At 44.0% G+C, this 21,659-nt stretch overlaps 1 protein-coding gene across 4 annotated transcripts in view; it reads right to left on the reverse strand.

The window, feature by feature from the left end:
• Window positions 1–21,659, reverse strand: part of CDC42BPA (CDC42 binding protein kinase alpha) — a 323,508-nt gene that overhangs the window by 108,521 nt on the left and 193,328 nt on the right. For all 4 annotated transcript variants that reach the window (XM_065400287.1, XM_065400286.1, XM_065400285.1 and 1 more), the window contains exons 9-11: window positions 20,925–21,004; window positions 18,422–18,588; window positions 13,766–13,888 (exon numbers count right to left, since the gene is read on the reverse strand). In XM_065400287.1, the coding sequence (XP_065256359.1) occupies window positions 13,766–13,888; window positions 18,422–18,588; window positions 20,925–21,004 (370 nt within the window). The remainder of the gene's footprint in view (window positions 1–13,765; window positions 13,889–18,421; window positions 18,589–20,924; window positions 21,005–21,659) is intronic.

Here is a 21,659-nt window from a genome sequence, read left to right on the forward strand (position 1 = left end):
AATCATACTCTACTCACAATAAGTTAGACCAGCAGTTCTTAACCAGGGACTGGGGCACCCTGGGGGGCTGTAAACAGGTTTCAGGGGTCCACCAAAATAAACCAGAAACCAGGGCCGGTGTTAGACTCGCTGGGGCCCAGAGCAGAAAGCTGAAGCCCAAGCCCCGCCACCAAGTGCTGAAGTTGAAGCCCAAGCAATTTAGCTTTGCAACTGCCCTGCTTGCTACCCCCTAACGCCAGCCCTGGCTTTTAATCTACTGGATATGCAGAAAAACAGTTGTTGTGGCACAGGTGGGTCGTGGAATTTTTATAGCATGGATTGGAGGGGAGGGGGAAGGCTCAGAAAGAAAAAGATTGAGAATCCCCTAAGTTAGACAGCTATTTTGCCTTTTTGTTAATACCTTTAAGTTTTTGCGTGAGCAGTTTAAAAATGATCATTTCCAACCAGAGAGAGGAGCACATAATGTATGTATAAGTAAATACACACATGGTTACTTAAGTGATGTGCATAATGAAACTGAAAACTATTAATGGATAAGTAGAGTACTGAAAGAAAAATCTCCACATGGTTAACTGCCAATTCCCTTAGTTTAAACCTGCCCAGTGAGATTAACCGTGCTGACTGAACGACAGTGGAGGATCACCTTTACACTGGGGTGAGCCTCCCTGGGCCAGTTAAGCCACCTTCAGGTACAAATAATGCCCATGGTGTAGTGCATCACACCTGAAAATCTGCCCAAATGCTAGACAACTGTATGTCTAAAGCACTGGCTTATTTGAATTTATAAGCTATTCATACTATAGCAGACTGTGGGCAGGGCAGGCTTTAGGAAGTGCGGGGCCCAATTCTAACATTTTCGACGAGGCCCTGGCAGGGATGACTAACACACACAAAAAAAACATGTAAAAAAAAGCCTTTCATTTCTTCCATGTATTATTTACTTTCCATAACTATATAAATAATAAAATTATATATTATGTACATTGCGTCATATAAGCTGTTGATCGGTTATTAATGAGCTCCGTTTCACATGTGTGGGTCCCCGCCACTCCCTGGGAGTGTGCTAGGGTGACCAGATGTCCCGATTTTATAGCGACAGTCCTGATTTTTGGGTCTTTTTCTTATATAGGATCCTATTACCCCCCACTCCCTGTCCCGATTTTTCACACTTGCTGTCTGGTCACCCTAGTGGTGTGCACATGTGTGGGTCCCAGCTGCTCCCTGCCTCCCTCATTGAAGCAGGTGTGCAGGGTTACTGCCCTGGGAACTGCAGGGCACCAGTGGACATGGGGCTGGCTGGAGGCAGGGCAGGGGCTGACTGGAGGTAGGGTCTGGCTGCAGGCAGGGCAAGGGGTGCGCGGCTGGCTGGAGACAGGGGTGTGTGGGGCGGGCTGGCTGGCTTCAGGCAGGGTCGCAGGGGTGTGGCAGGGGTTGACAGGGCTGGAGACAGAGGAGTGCGGGACTGGCTGGCTTCAGGCAGGGGGGTGCGGCAGGGGTTGGCCGGAGACTGGGCAGGGGGTGCGGGGCTGGCTGCAAGCAGGGCAGGGCTGGTGCGGGCAGGGCAGGGAGTGCAGGGCTAGTGTGGGCAGGGGTGTGTGTGGGGCTGGCTGGCTTCGGGCAGGGCCGCAGGGGGGTGCGGCAGGGGTTGGCTGGAGACAGGGAAGAGGGTGCGGCAGGGGTTGGCTGTGGGCAGGGGGTGCGGCAGGGGCTGGCTGTGAGCAGGGGGTGCAGGGCTGGCTGCAGGCAGGGCAGGGAGGCGGGGCTGGTGCGGGCAGGACAGGGGGTGCAGGGCTGGTGCAGGCAGGGGGCTCGGGGCTGGAGGCAGGGCAGGGGGTGCAGCAGGGGCTGGCTGCGGGCAGGGGGTGCAGGGCTGGCTGCGGGCAGGGGGTGCAGCAGAGGCAGCTGGAGCCCCAGCCCTTTAAATAGCCCCTGGAGCCCCCCGCTACCCAGGGCTCTGAGGGCTATTTAAAGGGCCCGGGGCTTCCCTGCTTCTACTGCCCCAGCCCTTTAAATAGCCGAGGGAGCCCTGGGGAAGCGGTGGGGCTCCAGCGGCTATTTAAAGGGCCGGGGCGGTAGAGGCAGCGGGAGCCCCGGACTTTTTAAATAGCTCCCAGAGCCCCGCAGCCCTACCCCAAGGCTCCAGCAGTGGGGCTCTGGTGGCAATTTAAAGGGCCTGGGGCTCCAGCCCCTGCTGGGAGCTCCAGGCCCTTTAAATTTCCCCCTGGGGAAGCTGGGCCACGCCGGTACGCCGTACCGGGACTTGGGCGCGGGGCCCTCTTAGGCGCGGGGCCCAAGTCCCGGTACGGGAATTGGAATTCAGGGGAATTGGTTGAATTGGCCTAAAACTAGCCCTGACTGTGGGTTATAGATAAGGCTGCGAGTCTTTCACAGAGGTCATGGAAGTCATAGATGCCGTGACTTTCCAGGGCCTCCATGATTTCTGCAACAGCCAGTGTGGCTGACCCCAGTGACTTTTTGTTTATTGCCCGTGACCTGTCCATGACTTTTACTAAAAACGCCCATGACTAAATCGTAGCCTTAGTTATAGAGAACATGGCCCCTTCCCAGGGTCTGGTGGCAAAGTCCAAACAAGCAAACCGACACACATACACACAGACAGATAGACAGGAAATAAAGCTCAACCAACATGTCTCCTCCAGGCATCCCTACTGGGGTTTCAGATTTTTCCAGGAGAACTGACAGTTTCAGTCAAACTAATGAAGTCCAGTGCAGTGTTCAAATGAAAAGAAAAACAGCTTCTCCCCAGAGTTTTTTCCTCTGAGACACCATGGGCTTCTGACTCTCCTCAGAGAAGTATGTGTGCTAAAGTCAAACTAACAGTCTCCTTTTCCTAGGATACATTCTGGTAGGTTGAGAGAAAGAGGAGCCTTGCCCCACACACTTTCTATGGCTAAAGTCTCCAGCCCGAAACAGAGTTAGCACTATGAGTGCAGAAATTCCCCCCAACTTAATTCAAAGTATTGATTACCTAAATACTAGCAAGTGGATTCATGTAACAAAAATCCATGTCTCACTAATTTTGGGAATTTCAATCTTGAGTTGAAAAAGTTTCCAATAATGCCTTTGCAATTTAAAATACAGAGATACTTGGTATTTTCATATTTTATTACGTGTTCACAAATCTTCGAGAACTCACAGGTCCAAGATTCTGTTTATTAGCTCTAAAAATTTAGATTGATGAATAAGGGAAATGTTGCAATTAGGGCTGTCAAGGGATTAAAAAATTTAATCGTGATTAATCACGCTGTTAAACAAAAATAAAATACCATTTATTTAAACAGTTTTGGATGTTTTCTACATTTTCAAATATATTGATTTCAATTACAACACAGAATATAAAGTGTATACTGCTCACTTCATATTTATTTTTATTACAAATATTTGCATTGTAAAAAATAAAAGTAGTAGTATTTTTCAATTCACCTTATATAAAAGTACTGTAGTGCAATCTCTTTATCATGAGAGTTGAACTTACAAATGTAGAATTATGTACAAAAAATAACTGCATTCAAAAATAAAACAATGTAAAACTTTAGAGCCTACAAGTCCACTCAGTTCTACTTCTTGTTCAGCCAAACAAGTTTGTTTACATTTGCAGGAGATAATGCTGCCCACTTCTTGTTTGCAATGTCACCTAAAAGCGAGAACAGGCACTGTTATAACTGGGGTAACAAGATATTTACATGCCTGATGTGCTAAAGATTCATATGTCCCTTCATGCTTCAACCACCATTCCATGCTGATGATGGATTCTACTCAATAACAATCCAAAGTAGTGTGGACCGATGCATGTTCATTTTTATTATCTGAGTCAGATGCCATCAACAGAAGATTTATTTTCTTTTTTGGTGGTTCGGGTTCCATAGTTTCCAAACAGAAGCATAGCTCTTTTAAGACTTGTGAAAGCATGCTCCACACCTTGTCCCTTTCAGATTTTGGAAAGCACTTCAGATATTTAAAACTTGGGTCAAGTGCTGTAACTATCTTTAGAAATCTCACATTGGTGCCTTCTTTGTGTTTTGTCAAATCTGCAGTGAAAGTGTTCTTAAAACGAACAACATGTGCTGGGTCATCATCCGAGACTGCTACAACATGAAATATATGGCAGAATGCGGGTAAAACAGACACATACAATTTCCCCGCAAGTAGTTCAGTCACAAATTTAATTAACACATTACTTTTTTAACGAGCGTCATCAGCATGGAAGTATGTCCTCTGGAATGGCAGAATTATCTCCCATAAATGTAAACAAACCTGTTTATCTGAGTGATTCACTGAACAAGAAGTAGGACTGAGTGGACTTGTAGGCTCTACAGTTTTACCTTGTTTTGTTTTTGAGTGCAGTTATGTAACAATAAAAATCTACCTTTGTAAGTTGCATTTTCATGATAAAGAGATTACACTACGGTACTTGTATGAGGTGTATTGAAAAATACTATTTCTTTTATCACTTTTACAGTGCAGATATTTGTAATAATAAATAATAATATAAAGTGAGCAGTGTACACTTTGTATTATGTTATAATTGAAATCAATATATTTGAAAATGTAGAAAAACATCCAAAAATATTTAATATATTTAAATTGGTATTCTATCTTTGAACAGTGTGATTTAAAACTGCGATTAATTGTGATTTTTTTTAATCGTGATTAATTTTTTTGCGTTAATTGCGTGAGTTAACTACAATAAATCGACAGCTCTAGTTGCAATTCTGCTGTTTACCAGCCAGCAGAAAAACTGACAATATTAAAATTCCAGCAGCTGCTTTGCTGCTACCACTCTGCAGCTGCAACTAATGCACCCACCCAATACTTGTATGCAGTGTAGTTGTAGCCATGTCAGTCCCAGGATATTAGAGAGACAAGGTGGGTAAGGTAGTATCTTTTATTGGAGCTCTGTGTAGCTCGAATGCTTATTTCTCTCAGTCTCAGAAGTCGGTACAATAAAAGACAGTATCTGCCCACCTTGCCACCCACTGCTTCATGTATATCTTTATGATAGGTTTTAGCTTTGTTAGATAGGAAGTATTGTGAGGCGATGGTAGCTAAGTAACTTAATTTCACAGACCATCAGAGGAGTGGATTTCACATTTAAATCTATTAAATCAATGATTCAATTTATGCTACAGATCTGGTAAATTAAAAGGATGCCGTCATCTACTTTTTATACTAAGGCCTGGTCTACACTACACCTTTAATTCGGATTTAGTGGCTTTAATTCGAATTAACTCTGGAACCGTCCACACAACGAAGCCATTTAATTCGAATTAAAGGGCCCTTTAATTCGATTTCTGTACTCCACCCCGACGAGCGGAGTAGCGCCAAAATCGAATTTGTCAATTCGAATTAGCGTTAGTGTGGCCGCAATTCGATGTTATTGGCCTCCAGGAGCTATCCCACAGTGCACCATTGTGACCGCTCTGGCCAGCAATCTGAACTCGCATGCACTGGCCAGGTGGACAGGAAAAGCCCCGGGAACATTTGAATTTCATTTCCTGTTTGCACAGCGTGGAGAGCACAGGTGACCACAGAGAGCTCATCAGCACAGGTAACCATGCAGGCTGATAATCGAAAAAGAGCACCAGCATGGACCGTACAGGAGGTACTGGATTTGATCTCTATATGGGGAGAGGATTCAGTGCTAGCTGAACTGCGTTCGAAAAGACGAAATGCCAAAACTTATGAAAAATTTTCCAAGGGCATGATGGAGAGAGGCCACAATAGGGACACAGATCAGTGCCGCGTGAAAGTCAAGGAGCTCAGACAAGCCTATCAAAAAGCAAAGGAGGCAAACGGTCGCTCCGGGTCAGAGCCGCGGACATGCCGCTTCTACGCTGAGCTAAATGCATTTCTAGGGGGGGCCGCCACCACTACCCCACCTCTGACTGTGGATTCCGAGCTGGGGATAATCTCATCAGGGACACCTGATGATTCCGCGGAAGGGGAAGAGGAGGAGGAGGAGGACGAGCTGGCAGAGAGCACCCAGCTCTCCGTTCTCCCCAACAGCCAGGAACTGTTTCTCACCCTGACTGAAGTACCCTCCCAAGCCAGCACCCAAGACCATGACCCCATGGAAGGGACCTCAGGTGAGTTTACCTTTTAAAATATAAAACATGGTTTAAAAGCAAGCATTTTTAATGATTAATTTGCCCTGAGCACTTGGGATGCATTCGCAGCCAGTACAGCTACTGGAAAAGTCTGTTAACATGTCTGGGGATGGAGCGGAAATCCTCCAGGGACATCTCCATGAAGCTCTCCTGGAGGTACTCCAAAAGCCTTGCCACAAGGTTTCTGGGCAGTGCAGCCTTATTCCGTCCTCCATGGTAGGACACTTGACCACGCCATGCTAGTAGCAAGTAATCTGGTATCATTGCCTGACAGAGCCTGGCAGCGTATGGTCCCGGTGTTTGCTGGCATTCAAGCAACATCCGTTCTTTATCTTGCTGTGTAATCCTCAGGAGAGTGATATCGCTTAGGGTAACCTGGTTGAAATAAGGGAATTTAATTAAGGGGACTGAGGTGGCCGTTCCTACTGGGCTGTTTGCCTGTGGCTGAAAAGAAATCCTTCCCTGCATTTAGCCAAGTGCAAGGGGGGGGGGGAGGATTGGCCCAGAGCTTTTCGCGTTTTGCTAGCAGGGATCTTCCCTGATACCAGCCAGGCGGTGGGGGGAGGGATAAAGCACTCATCCCAGAGAATTCATGGCGGGTGGGGGGGGGGGGTGTTAGTTTGGTTCCTGCAGGGATCTTCCCTGATACCAGCCACGCGGTGGGGGGAGGGAGAAAGCACTCATCCCAGAGAATTCATGGCGGGTGGGGGGGGGGGGGTGTTAGTTTGGTTCCTGCAGGGATGTTCCCTGATACCAGCCACGCGGTGGGGGGAGGGATAAAGCACTCATCCCAGAGAATTCATGGCGGGTGGGGGGGGGGTGTTAGTTTGGTTCCTGCAGGGATGTTCCCTGATACCAGCCACGCGGTGGGGGGAGGGATAAAGCACTCATCCCAGAGAATTCATGGCGGGTGGGGGGGGGGTGTTAGTTTGGTTCCTGCAGGGATCTTCCCTGATACCAGCCACGCGGTGGGGGGAGGGATAAAGCACTCATCCCAGAGAATTCATGGCGGGTGGGGGGGGGGTGTTAGTTTGGTTCCTGCAGGGATCTTCCCTGATACCAGCCACGCGGTGGGGGGAGGGATAAAGCACTCATCCCAGAGAATTGGATGGGGGGGGGGGGTGTTAACCTTCAGCAGCAGAAAACAAGCTAACAGGAAAACTGCAGCACAACGGGCTTTGCTTGGTATGTGGGAAAGCAGGGCGCAGAAGCCTAAAGACAGTGGCTTACCATGGCAGCATGCAAGGTGAATTCTGTTGCCCCGACCTGCGTCTGTGATCTCTAGCAGCAAAGCCACAGGCACTCAATATTAAGAGGCAAAATGCGACCTTGCACAGAAATCACATGTGCTATGTAATGTGAATAGTATACACCGTGAAAGAGTATAAGCATTGTTCTGAAAAATGTATCTTTTAAAAAAATTCTCTCATTTTTTCACTCCCTCCAGCAGGTGCAAATGTTTCAAGCCTCCCTCCTCCTTCCCGAAGGCTATCCCAGATAAGGCGTCGTAAAAAAAAAACGAGAGAAGAGATGTTTTCCGAAATCATGCAATCCACCAGGAATGAAAGAGCTCATCTGAATGAGTGGAAGGAGACGGTTTGCAAGTATAGGAAAGAAGCCAGTGACCGTGAGGACAGGAGGGACCAACGTGAGGACATGAGGGACCAACGTGAGGACATGAGGGACCAACGTGAGGACAGAAGGGACCAACGTGAGGAGAGGAGAGACGCTCGAGATGAGAGGTGGCGGCAGGAAGATCAGAGGAGTCGGGAAGCAACGCTGGGGCTGCTGCGTGAGCAAACAGACATGCTCCGGCGTCTGGTGGAGCTTCAGGAACGGCTGCTGGAGAACCGAGTGCCGCTACAGCCCCTGTATAACCCCCCTACCTCCTCACCATGTTCCATAGCCTCCACACCCAGACGTGTAAGAACACGGGGGGGGAGGCTCCATACACCCTCCCATTCCACCCCAGTGGACAGCCCAAGCAAAAGGCTGCCATTTTCTTAACCTTTTTTTACTGGGCTTTTCCTTCCCGCTGATCCTCCTCCCAAACCCCACTCAGGTTCTCTCCCTCTTTTTATAATCAATTCATAAAGAATAAATGATTTTTAAACAATGGTGACTTTATTTCCTTTGAAAGCAAGCTGGGGGAAGGGGGAGGGTGGGTTCCTTACAGAGAATGAGTCAATAAAGGGGGCGGGTTTTCAGGAAGGATAAACAAACATAAATTTCACACTGTAGCCTGGCCAGTCATGAAACTGGTTTTCAAAGCTTCCCTAATGCGCAGCGCTTCATCGTGTGCTCTTCTAATCGCCCTGGTGTCTGGCTGCGAGTAATCAGCAGCCAGGCGATTTGCCTCAGCCTCCCACCCTGCCATAAAGGTCTCCCCCTTGCTCTCACAGAGATTGTGAAGCACACAGCAAGCAGTAATAACAATGGGGATATTGGTTTGGCTGAGGTCTGAGCGAGTCAATAAGGATCGCCAGCGACCTTTTAAACGGCCAAATGCACATTCTACCACCATTCTGCACTTGCTCAGCCTGTAGTTGAACAACTCCTGACTCCTGTCCAGGCTGCCTGTGTATGGCTTCATGAGCCATGGCATTAAGGGGTAGGCTGGGTCCCCAAGAATAACAATTGGCATTTCAACATCCCCCACGGTTATTTTCTGGTCCGGAAAGTAAGTCCCTTGCTGCAGCCGTTTAAACAGATTGGTGTTCCTGAAGACGCGAGCGTCATGAACCCTTCCCGGCCAGCCCACATGGATGTTGGTGAAACGTCCCTTGTGATCCACAAGTGCTTGCAGCACCATTGAGAAGTACCCCTTGCGGTTTATGTACTGGGTACCCTGGTGCTCCGGTGCCAAGATAGGAATATGGGTTCCATCTATTGCCCCACCACAGTTAGGGAATCCCATTGCAGCAAAGCCATCCACTATGACCTGCACATTTCCCAGAGTCACTACCTTTCGTAGCAGCACCTCCGTGATTGCTTTGGCTACTTGCATCACAGCAGCCCCCACAGTAGATTTGCCCACTCCAAATTGATTCCCGACTGACCGGTAGCTGTCTGGCGTTGCAAGCTTCCACAGGGCTATCGCCACTCGCTTCTCAACTGTGAGGGCTGCTCTCATCTTGGTATTCTGGCGCTTCAGGGCAGGGGAAAGCAAGTCACAAAGTTCCATGAAAGTGCCCTTACGCATGCGAAAGTTTCTCAGCCACTGGGAATCGTCCCACACCTGCAACACTATGCGGTCCCACCAGTCTGTGCTTGTTTCCCGGGCCCAGAATCGGCGTTCAAAGCCTATAACCTGGCCCATTAACATCATAATCTCCAAAGCACCGGGGCCCGCGGTCTCAGAGAATTCTGTGTCCGTGTCCATGTCCTCATCACGCTGGTCGCTGCGCTGCAATCGCCGCCTCCTCCTCCTCCTCGCCTCTTTTTTCTGGTCCTGTGTAAGCATAAACTCCACGAGAAAGCGCGAGGTGTTTATAATGTTCAAGACTGCGTTCTGGAGCACAACGGGATCCATGCTTGATGCAGAATGGAGTCTGCAGAGTTCACTCAGGAAAAAAGGCGCGAAATGGTTGTCTGCCGTTGCTTTCAGGGAGGGAGGGGGAGGCTGTACCCAGAACTACCTGCGACAATGTTTTTTGCCCCATCATGCACTGGGGTCTCAACCCAGAATTCCAAGGGGGGTGGAGACTGCGGGAACTATGGGATAGCTATGTAAAAGCTACCCACAATGCAACGCTCTGGAAATCGATGCTACTATGGTAGCTTGGACGCACACCACCGAATTAATGGTGCCTAGTGTGGCCGAATACATTCGAATTTATAAAATCGGTTTCCTAAATTCGAATTATATAAATTCGAATTAATCCTGTAGTGTAGACATACCCTAACTGTGTTGCCAATGAATTATTTATATCCCTGACTAAGAAGCATGCCAAAGAAATATATTACCCTACTGATTTAGAGCCATAACACATTCCCTCTTGTGGAAAAACCCATAGACAAGCTAGTTACTTGAAAAATTCAGCAATAATGTGAGGGTTTAGTGTCATAGATGTAAAGGTTATGGAGAACCAGGGGCTGTCCTCTGCAGGCTACTAAAGGAGCACAGAGTTCTGCCAGGAACCCTGCAGAGGCCTAAAAACTCTCACATCTGAGGAGGGGAGTGATGGTAAGGGGAGAACAGAACGAATGCCAGTGGACCACCTCAGACTAGTCAACAGCTCTCAGTCTCTCCTGTCCTTTATATAAATATTCACTGGAGTAAGGAAGGGTCTCTCCCCTCCCAGGTAAATGCCCTCAGCACCAGGTTAATCCCAGAATAGCCTAGAGCCTCTCTCAATCTCTCCTGTTGAAGTTGTTCTATGTTGTATAACTATATAAATATTCACTGCGTCAATGGGCGAGAGAATAAGAATGACTCTATAGCTTGGTGATTAGGACACTCGCCTGGGAGGTAGAAGATGTGGAATCAAATCTCTCCTCTTAATCTGGCAGCCACATCTCCTGCCTTCCAAGTGAGTGCCTTAGGGTATGTCTACATTGCAAAAAATCCCCACAGCATAGAGTCTCAGAGCTTGGGTCACCTGATTTAGGCTCATAATACAGGGCTAAAATGGTGGTGTAGACATTCCTGCTCAGGCTGGAGCTGGGCTTTAAAACCTAGTGAGGGTGGTGGGTTTCAGCACCCAGCCTTCAGCCTGAGCAGGAATGCCTACACCACCATTTTTAGCCCTGTGGCACAAACCCCATGAGCCTGAGTCAATTGACCTGGACTCAGACTCGCTGCCATGGTTTCCCTCCCCCCACCAGTTTACACGTATTCTTGATCACCAGGCTAAAGCATCGTTCTTACTTCCTTTGGCCCAATGAATATTTAAGTACTGTATTTATATAAAGTGGAACAGCTTCAACAGGAGAGATTGAGAGAGGCTAATCCTAGAACATCTTATATTCTGGTGGTTAGGATACACATTGGGGGTGGGGGGGTGGAGTGGGGGGAGATGGAGAACTGAATTTAAGTTCCTTCTCCTATGGGGGTTCAAAACTGAGTCTCTCACATCCCCAGCAAGTGCCCCAACCACTGGGCTAAAGGTTATAAGAGGAAACACTCACCCACCCACACAAAAGGTGACCAGACTTTTCTAGTTCACTTCCAAAAATGTTCAGAATTTTTCAGCAAACTTCTTATTTGTTCTGATTTTTCGGTTTGCTGGATGAACTGAAAAAAATCAATGATTCACCCCTTGCTCTAGTCAACATTAATGTATGCATTAAAATATAATGTTACCCCACTACAATGTCAAGAGAAGGTACCATGCAGAAAAATTCTTTCCTGACCATGATCTCCATAACTTGCATGGCCCAAACTATACAAAGTTCTCACATAAAGGCGTCTGTAGAGGAAAGGGAGATGACGACATTGAGGAGCTGAGGGAGGCAATGTCCAGCTCTGACAAGCTGCTGCGCTAAAAACAGAGCATAGCCGCAGTAGCACAAGTGGCAGGAGGGTCTAGCTGGCCCGTGTATGTACCTAGCCTCTCGGACTTGGGGAGGCTAGCCCCTTTTGCCACTTGTGCTGCCACACCTACACTCTATTCTTAGTGCACCAGCTCGATGAGAGCTAGTGTGGGTATGTCTCCTTGAGCTGGGAATCACACCCCCAGCTTGAAGTCTAGACACACTCATAGGTACAACCCTCCTCTGTCCAGCAGCTTTTGGGACATTTGAGAGCTATTCTGCTCATTTCACCCTCTCAACGGCTAGTTTTACAGGTGGCTGTTTGGCCCATAATTCTTGTGCATATGGTACATGTTAGCAGTTGTGTTTACCCGCATTTCTAATAAAGCCAAAGCCAACATAGTTCCTTTTTCTTTGCACACCAGCCTCACAGGTGTCAGCAACAATGCATTCAACTCTGTTTCTTAACTTACTTTTTTAAAGTCAAATGAAGCTAAAAATAATTAGATGATGATATAGCTTAGTGACTTTCTGATGGAGCTGCAGATGTGATAGAAAAATTAGGATCCAGTGGATAATCCCTACATACTATCCCATTTAACAGATTAGACAAAATTTGGGCCAAACATCTTGACATCATGTCTCAAACTAGGAAACTTCAGGATGTAGAAACTTTATTCAAAGCCATCTCTTTACCACCAAGACAGAGGAGGATGCAGAGACATGTAGTGAGGAATAAAGTTGTCTAGATCTCTATTGCCTGTTTCAAAGCAATCATCTTTCATGTGCAAATTTTTTTATGCTTTGCATATTAGACACAGACAGATCATTAGAATGTCTCATTGTCACTGCCAATGACTCACCAAGTGCAATGGTAAGTGATTCCATTTATCAGACACATGATCTCAATCTCAAAACCCTGTATTTACAGATGGATCTGAATTCTAGAGTTCAGCTCAGGCGCATTTCTTGGAACAAGGGGTGTTTTCCATACGACAGAGCACTATTCATAAATTTATGCTTAATCCCTAAAACCTGGATATATGTTTTACACAAGTAATATGAAATTTTAACCTCCCTTTTAACAAAGTTCAGTTGTCATAGTTATTTGATTCATTCATCTCCACTTGTTTTGGCCAGAAAAAGCCTTTCTGCAGAGCTAAACTCTCAGAAAAAAATATCTACACATTAGGATATTTCAGATAAAACAAAAAATCTTTTAATTTCATTCCACTACTGCAGCCAAACTGCTGGATGCACTTTAAAATGGTAAAGAAAACTATGAGACTGCATACTGGCTGACACACTGTTGATTTTAAACATATTTTAAAGCAAGTAGGCTTATAATCAGAATTATGACCACAGCCCATTATGCTTGAAATATCAGGTGCCAAATTTAACTCACTCAAGAATTTACCACACGCTCCAATGGCACCAGATTACTCAGCGAGAAGGATGAAGTGATATAAATAATGCTTACTTCCAGTTTTTAAAATCTGCTAAGGCTGGCAGGCCACAATGCATTCACACTTCTTGGGTTTACAAACATAAAGAAGAACATGAAAGTAATATTTACCAGTTTCACTTTATTGCTTGAATACAGTAATGCAGCAAGGGATTGGACAGCAAGAAGTGCTATTGTGCGTACACATATGCCTGTGACTTTGCAGAAAAACCTGAGCACTAAATTGCTGCTGTACATTCACAACAATTAAGGCAAGTGAAAGACTTAATCTATTCCTGAGAATACTGTTAGAAAAAATTATAGCAATGCAAATTAGAGTTGAGGTTTCACGGCTACTCTTTTAGGGCCCGATTCATAATCATGTAAATTAGGAATAACTCAATTTAAGTCAAAGGAGTTACAGTGGGCATAATAAGTAAAGGAGCATCAGGTCCTCAATGATAAATGTGTACAAAATGGCAGACATATAAATGTAATAGAATGAGAAGGAAAACATTTTTCTCAGTAGTTACTGCTGAATGGTAAATTTAAGATGGGACATCAAAAAGTAGATGCTGTCAAGCTCTCTTATGAAATCAGCATTACTCTGAAAAGGAGTGTTTTTCTCAACAACAAAGTCATTTTTTTCCTTGTTCATGATAACTTTGTAAGTGCATCTTTTCCATTGAAAGATTGTATATAAATACTTGAGACTTACCGGTTACCTGTTTTCTTAACTTTTCAATTTCTTCTTTTAAGCTTTTAATTTCTAGATCTTTGCTTGCTGTTATTGGACCATCCACAGTTGAATACTGTAAAGCCTGGACTGTCTGGGTGGATTCTAAAAACAAAGAAGAGTACCATGAGATAAGCCTTCCACACTCCCCCAATATATTCTTTAAGATGTCAGAAGAAAGTGACACTATTGATAAGTGGAGAAGTGCACAAAATTGTCTCTATACCAACGGTAGGAGTCTGGAAAAAAACAGGAGGAATTGAAAATTCAACTGACGAGAAGAAATTTGATACACTTGACCTTACTGATTCCAGCTGCTTTAACTGGAATGTTAAAAGCATTGATTATAACCTGTTCAGGAAAGATAGCATAGGTGGGGGGAAGTGACACTGTACACTAAGGGCACAATTACAAGTAATTGGTAACTCAGAAGCACATGATCTTTAATGCATATGGATCAAGGTGTTAACCAGCAGACCATCAAATCAAACTAGAGATCAGGATGAGTTACTCTGTAAACACCTGTCTGTAATGTGTGTGTGGGGGGGAAATTGTGTTGTTACAAGGCACTTCAATTTGGTAAATGCATGCTGGAGGTCTAATGCAGCCAGTAGTAAAACATCATTAGAGTTTCTAAAAATTATAGATGATAATTTTCTGACACAAAAAATATTACATCCAACATGAGGGAAGGACATCATTATGATGGATAAAGATGAATTAATCACTGGACCAAAAGTTGGTGGTTGCCTAGGGACCAGTGATTATGAACTGATTACATTCAATGTGGGCAAAAAGAAGACAGTTCCAACCAGTAATATATACACTTGGTGCTTCAAAAGGGGTAATTCCTCAAAGCTCAAGAAAATTATGAGTGAAACTGATTGAGAGGAAAAGCTTAGACAAAAAATGTGAACGAAAATTGGGAGATTTTTGAAGCAGAGTTTATTAGATGGCTAAAAGCCATGATTCCACAATCAAACATCTTCAACTAAAAGCCCATCCTGGTTGGTGGGTGAGGGAAGACAGAAATTATAAATAAAAAAAACGTCTACTAAATTGAAAAAGGGGGAATAGATAACAATTGATATAAATTAGAAGTTATGATGTTCAGAAAATTGACAAGGAAAGTTAACAACATCAGGGAAAAATCCATAGATAGCAGGGCTAAGGACAAAAAGGTTTTTAAAAGTATACTAGGAACAAAAGAGATGGTAAAATGTTAATCATGAAGAAAAGGCAGAAGTGTTCAATTAATATTTTTGTTCTGTATTGGAAAGAAACAGGATGGTGTGCTTGTATCACATGGGGATGATGAAGTACTATCCAGTCCATTAATAATAGAAGTTACACAATATCTAATAGGGTGCAACAGAGTGAACTGTCACATGGGGGGAGGGAAGGAAAACAAAAACAAAATACCCAAGCAGCTGACTCCAATTAGTAGTCCTCTCAAAGACTGCTGGGAGTGGAAGGGGTATGGGTCTATATAAGTGAGAACCAGCTCATTCTAAGGAGGAGAGAGAAGGATGAGGCAGTGCTCTGGAAGACTGGAGCTGTATCTAGGAGTGTCTAAGGAAAAAAATCAGGGGCAGGAGATGGAACAAACACCTGCTGAGCAAAAGCTACCGGGTTTGGGGAGAGTTGGGCACAGGCTGGGGCCTGCCTCCACAGAAAACTATGGACTTACCGTGCAGGTAAAAAAACTGTGGAGAAATGGAACCAAGTATTTTGGGTGCAGGTGATGATGATGATAATTAGACACCCTTTTGTATCTATCACTGCATACTATCTAGCTCTTTTTTGGGGGGTGGGGGGGGGCAAGGAGCATCCTGTGTTTCCTAAAAGAGTTGTCTGAGGAGATCTCTGGCCCTCTGATGTTAATTATGAATAACGCTTAGACGATCATGAAAATTCCAGAAGACTATAAGAATGCTAATGTTGTGCCATTTTTCAAAAGGGCGAGCGGGATGATGTGGGAAACTAGAGGTCCATTAACCTGACATAAATCTGGGTCAAAATAATGGAAAAGCTGATAAAGAATCAAAGGGTAGGAATATAATGAATGCCCATCAAAATGGTTTTATGGAAAATAGGTCTTGTCAAACAAACCTGATTACATTATTTGAGGATATTACAAGTTTGGCTGATAAAGGCAACTGTATAGGTGTAATATATTAAGACTTCGGTAAGACATTTGACTTAATATCACACAACATTCTGATTAACAAATTAGTGCTATACAATATCAATAAAGCACATTCAATGAATTAAGAACTGGCTAGCTAACAGATCTCAAAAAGTAGTTAATGGGGAAATCACTGAATGGTGTTGTTTCTAATGGGACTCCACAGGGATTAGTACTAAGCTTGCTACTATTCACATTTTTCATCACTGATCTGGAAGTAACTTTAAAATCATTGCTGATACAACTTGCCAAACCGGGATGAGTTTGGGCCCATTCAAGCAAAATGTGTTTTAATACAGTCAAATGCAAAGTGATACATCTAGGAATAAAGAATGCGGATCATATCTAGGAAACTATATCCTGGAAAGCAGAGATGCCAAAAAGGATTTAGAAGTCATAGTGGACAAGCAACTGAACATGAACTCTCAGGGTGATGGTGTGGCAAAAGGGGCTAATAAAGTCATTTGATGTATAAAAAGGTTAGTTCATCTCTGTATATGGCATTGGTGAGATGGATATTGGTGTTCAATTTTTAAAAAAGATATTGAAAACACTGGAGAGGGTGCAGAAAAGAGCCACAAAAATTAGGACTGGAGAAAATGCCTTACAGCAGGGGGTTTCAAACTGTGGGTTGGGACCCCATTTTAATGGGGTCGCCAAGGCTGGTGTTAGACTTTCTGGGGCTCAGGGCCAAAGCCCAAGCCCCACTTCCTGGAGCTGAAGCCGAAGCCCTAGTCCCACCACCCAGGGCTAAGGTTACATGCCTCCCCCACCCCCCTAGGGCTTCAGTTTTGGAGCCCCTACCCCCACCCAGGGTGGCAGAGCTTGGGCAGGCTTGGTCTTTGGTCCCCTCTCCTGGGGTTGTGTAGTAATTTTTGTTGTCAGAAGGGGGTCGCGGTGCAATGAAGTTTGGAGAACTGCTGCTTTACAGTGAAAGACTTAAAAAGATCAATCATTTTAGTTTATCAGAAAGGAGATTAAGAGGTGACTTGAGTACAGTATATAAATATATTCATGGGGAGAAAATACAAGGTACTAAAGGGCTCTTTAATATAGCAAAGAAAGGCATCACAAGAACCAATGGCTGGAAACTGAAGTCAGACAAATTCAAATGAGAAATTAAGCACAAATTTCAACAGAGAGAGTGATTAACCACTGGAACAAACTACTCAGGGAAGTGGTAGATTCTCCATCTCTTGATGTCTTCAAATCAAGATTGGATGCCTTTCTGGAAAATATGTGTTAGTCAAACATAAGTTATGCTTTAGTCAAAGACAAGTTGTTAGATTCAATAAAGGGGTAACTGGATGAAAATCAATGGCCTGTCAGACTAGATGATCTAATGGTCCCTTCTGGCTATAAACTCTATCGATCTATGAAAAGAGTGTCTGCTGAGGTATATTAAACAAACACATTGGTTAAACTTTCAAACACTGGTGCCTAAATTGTGGTTACAATAATGTGTGTGTGCTCACAAAAGCAGGAAAAGAGAACAAAATAAAGAAAAAAGGGATGCGTAAGAAAATCCAAACAATCCATACATTTTAATGCCTCTAAAGAAGAAAGAACAACATACTGTACCTTACACTTAAAGATAAGCCTTGTTTTGTGGGGTTGTACACTAATTTCTGTATTATACTGTAGCTTTCCCCGCCTCTCTGAAAACGGACTAGGGCTCAATGCTGTAAAGACCTACACATGTGAATATCCCCACTGGCATCAATGGAATTACTTGCATACATAAAGTTAAGAACATGAAAATGTTTTTGTAGGATGGGGACTTTAAATCATACAATTTCCACTTGCAAAGTGCCAACACATCTTCAGTAGGTGCCAAATACACAAATCTAGATTCCGCCCCCTTCCTTCTCCCCGCAGATAATAAGTATGTAGTGTTCACAGCTGGAGTAATAACCAACCCCTGGCTTCAGCGAATTCAACAGATTGTAAACGGCATATATGGGATGCTTTAGGACTTAAAAAAAAAATTAAGTGTAATTTGTCAATAGAAATAATGAAGCGGATTAATTTCCAAAGGGAAGCATTCCTGGAAACATATTTTAATTTTTTTCCATAATATTAAAAGCACTTCACAAAAACTACAGCCTAATCCAGGGGTCAGCAACCTTTCAGAAGTGGTGTGCCGAGTCTACATTTATTCACTCTAATTTAAGGTTTCGCGTGCCAGTAATACATTTTAACGTTTTTAGAAGGTCTCTTTCTATAAGTCTATAATATATAACTAAACTATTGTTGTATGTAAAGTAAATAAGGTTTTTAAAATGTTTAAGAAGCTTCATTTAAAATTACATTAAAATGCAGAGCTCCCGGGACCAGTGTCCAGGACTCGGGCAGTGTGAGTGCCACTGAAAACTGGCACACATGCCACAGGTTGCCTACCCCTGGCCTAATCCAACTGAAAGTGACAAAACGGTCTTTAATTGCTTTACCTTGCAGTTTTCTACTGAGTTCAAGTTTTTCCTGCTCCAGGCGCCTTATTCTCCTCTCATAAGCTTCTGTTGCTAAGCTATCCTCCAAAGTCCTTTGAACACTGGCATCAAGGTCCATAGACGGTGGTCCAGCTGTAACTCTTAGACAACTGCGGTCTGAAAGCACACTGAAAAAAAGGATTTTAAATGTTAGGTAATTTTAGAAAAAAAATTAAAGCAGTTGACCAGACCAGTAAATTATTGTTTTAAATTTTTCCATCACAGTAAAAAAAATAAACTTTTTAACGACTGTAGCAACTTAATTAGGGAAACCAACATTAGTTATCTTGTGAATGCATTTTTTAATGCCACAAATAAAAAATTTCTGATTAATGATAAGCAAAAAGGATAGTCTGGAATCAGCCAATTAACAAAAAGTCACCTTCTGAATGGTCAACAATATCAAGATCTAAAATTATATTAACATATCAGCTCATATTAATTACTAATATGTTTGCCAAGTACTTTGAAGATCCACAATATCAATTTTAAGTATTATTATTAGATGGAAATTAGTGTAATTTGGTTGTCTCCTCTGTAATTAATTTCTCCCAGATTTCTAACTTAATTTTCCCTTTGTAATGTTTGTTTTTGAAAAAATGACACTTAAGAAATTTCAGAATTTAAAATGGAGACATTTCCAGATCCTTCTCATGAAGACATGTATGTAACTATATAATGAAAGTGCTAGGAACCTGATTTTGCAAGCACTTACGCACATGCTTAATTTTATTTAGGTGAGTAGTTTATCTGAAGTCAGTGGAACATCTCACGTGAGTAACATTAAGCACACGTTTGCCAGAATCAGGGCGTTGGCTCTTTGGTACATTAGTATTTATTGTACCTCTAGGTAAATACTGACCAAAGTTAAACTTAAAATTTGCATCAGTTCTCACATTCATCTCAACAGTAGCTAATGTCCGTTCACTTTTCACTGGTAGTGTCTAAGACCCTACTCTCTTCTTGTTCAGTTTCCTCCAAAAGGCTCGCTGCTTCTAGGAAAACTATAAACTCTAGCCAACATAGTTAAACAACTTCTCAATTCCATTAATATTTAAGGGCCATGAAAGGACAGGAAAGAAAATAATTTAAAAAACAGTTAAAGCTGATACCTTCTCTGAGTCTCCCAGTGCATCTTATCTTATCTCTGTCTCTCTTTTAGGGTGAAATTCACATGTTGGCCAGAAGCTAGAATAAGATCTTAAAATAGGCCTTATGCTGGCTCTCTGCACAGGAGTAAATTGCACCCATAAGGTATGTCTACACTGCATGCTTCTTTCAGCAGCATGTAGAATACATACGTACTCAGCCCTCCTAGCACAGGTATAAACAGCAGTGTAGCCAGTGAGGCATAGCTTAGGCAAGCAGATTAAAGACACGCCTGAAGGGTGCGAGTATGTATGCCCTATGCCAGTGCTTAATTTGTAATAAAAGAGGTGCTGGGGCTCAAGTAGTATTTTTACTTTCATAACTGATGGACCAAGCCCAGAGTTGCCAGGGCTATGAACCACCAAGCCTAGAGGTGCCGGGGATCAGCCCTGACAAGCCCTGGCACAAATCAAGCATTGCCCTATGTGCTCTATATTCACCCAAGCTGTCTCCCCCGTCTACACTGCTATTTTTAGCAATGTAGCATTCTGCTACCTCACCGCTGCTAGAGTCTTTCCTCACCACAGGAAAAGACTCCCCCCAGCAGAGAGAGGCTCTGCCAGCTCCCTGCTGCTGGAGCTCATCCTTGATGCAGGGAAAGACTGAGCCTTTCCCTGTGCCTCCCCCCTGCCAGACTCTTCCCTTGCCACAGTGAAAGGCTCTAGCAGCAGTGAGCTGTTGAAGCCTTTCCCCAGCACTTCCCCTCTGCCAGAGCCTTTCACTGTCTGCATAGCTACACACTGCAGTGTCGACACAGCCTGCTTTTCACTACAGCATGTAGCTACTGGTACACTACATGTCACCACCAGTGGTGTGTAGTGAAGTCTGCACTACAGTGGCATTGCTGCAGTTCACCACTTGTAGTGTAGACGTTTGCTACAGTGACAGAAGAGGTTTTTACATTGCTGCTCCTAAATCCACCTCCTCGAGAGGAGGTAGCTAGATCAATAGAAGAATTCTCCCGTTGACCTAGCAATATCTATACCGGGGCAGAGGTTGGCTTAATTACATCTCAGGGGCATGGATATTTCATACCTCTGAGCAATGTAGCTAAGTCAAGCTAAGTTTTAGGTGTAGACCAGGCCTTAAGAGAATTGGCTCCTCGGGGCAGGGTCTGATTTTAGATGTGTTCTATACAACTACTGAGCATACAATAATCTGCTTAATAAAACCATTTTCCTCAACAGCCAAGTGCAGTTGTTTCTTCACTCTCTTTATTTTATAGGTTTATATAAACTTGTGGCACACAACAGATCAGAAGTTTAGCACATTCATGTATCCACCATACTTTGACAATTGAAGAACTCTGACTTACCAGCTACTTGTATATGTAAAACCCACAAATGGCAGATGATGACCAGAAAATGCAGTGTGAGTTGGTGGAGGCATTGTCTCCTAGGAGATAAAAGAACATCTGAGTAAGCTGAATTCTACCAATTTGGAAAAACATTACTGCACAGTAATGAGTCATCAAATGTTAGTGCTGCTGTTTCACTAACCAGATCCACAATGATCTTTATTTGAAGATTAAATATGAAACAGCAAAATCTAAATCTGGCTTTGAATTCAAAAAGATACAAACAGTTCACAGGAAGAGGACTTTTTATTCAAATGTGGTATCATTAAAGGTTATTATGGAAATTAAAAGCTGGTTCATTATTTTCTTTCTCCCCAAGGATTCTTGAAGATGCTGTCAGAGCACAGAAAGGACAGTTACCTGTTCCGTAACTGGCGTTCTTTGAGATGTGTTGTTCCTGTGTATTCCACAGAAGGTGTGCGTGCTAGCCACATGCACCGGTGCTGGAATATTTTCCCTTAGCAGTACCCGTAGTGGGGGAGCACCGCAGCGACCCCTGGAGTGGCGCCTGCATATCGCGCTATAAGGGGAGCCACAGGCTCCCCCCACCCTCGGTTCCTTCTTGCCGGACAACTCCAACAGAGGGAAAGGAGGGCGGGGTGTGGAATAGACAGGAGCAACACATCTCGAAGAATGCCAGTTACGGAACAGGTAACTGTCCTTTCTTCTTCGAGTGATTGCTCCTGTGTATTC

Source organism: Emys orbicularis, chromosome 3 (assembly GCF_028017835.1).
Source record: "Emys orbicularis isolate rEmyOrb1 chromosome 3, rEmyOrb1.hap1, whole genome shotgun sequence".
Classification (NCBI taxonomy): domain Eukaryota; kingdom Metazoa; phylum Chordata; order Testudines; family Emydidae; genus Emys; species Emys orbicularis.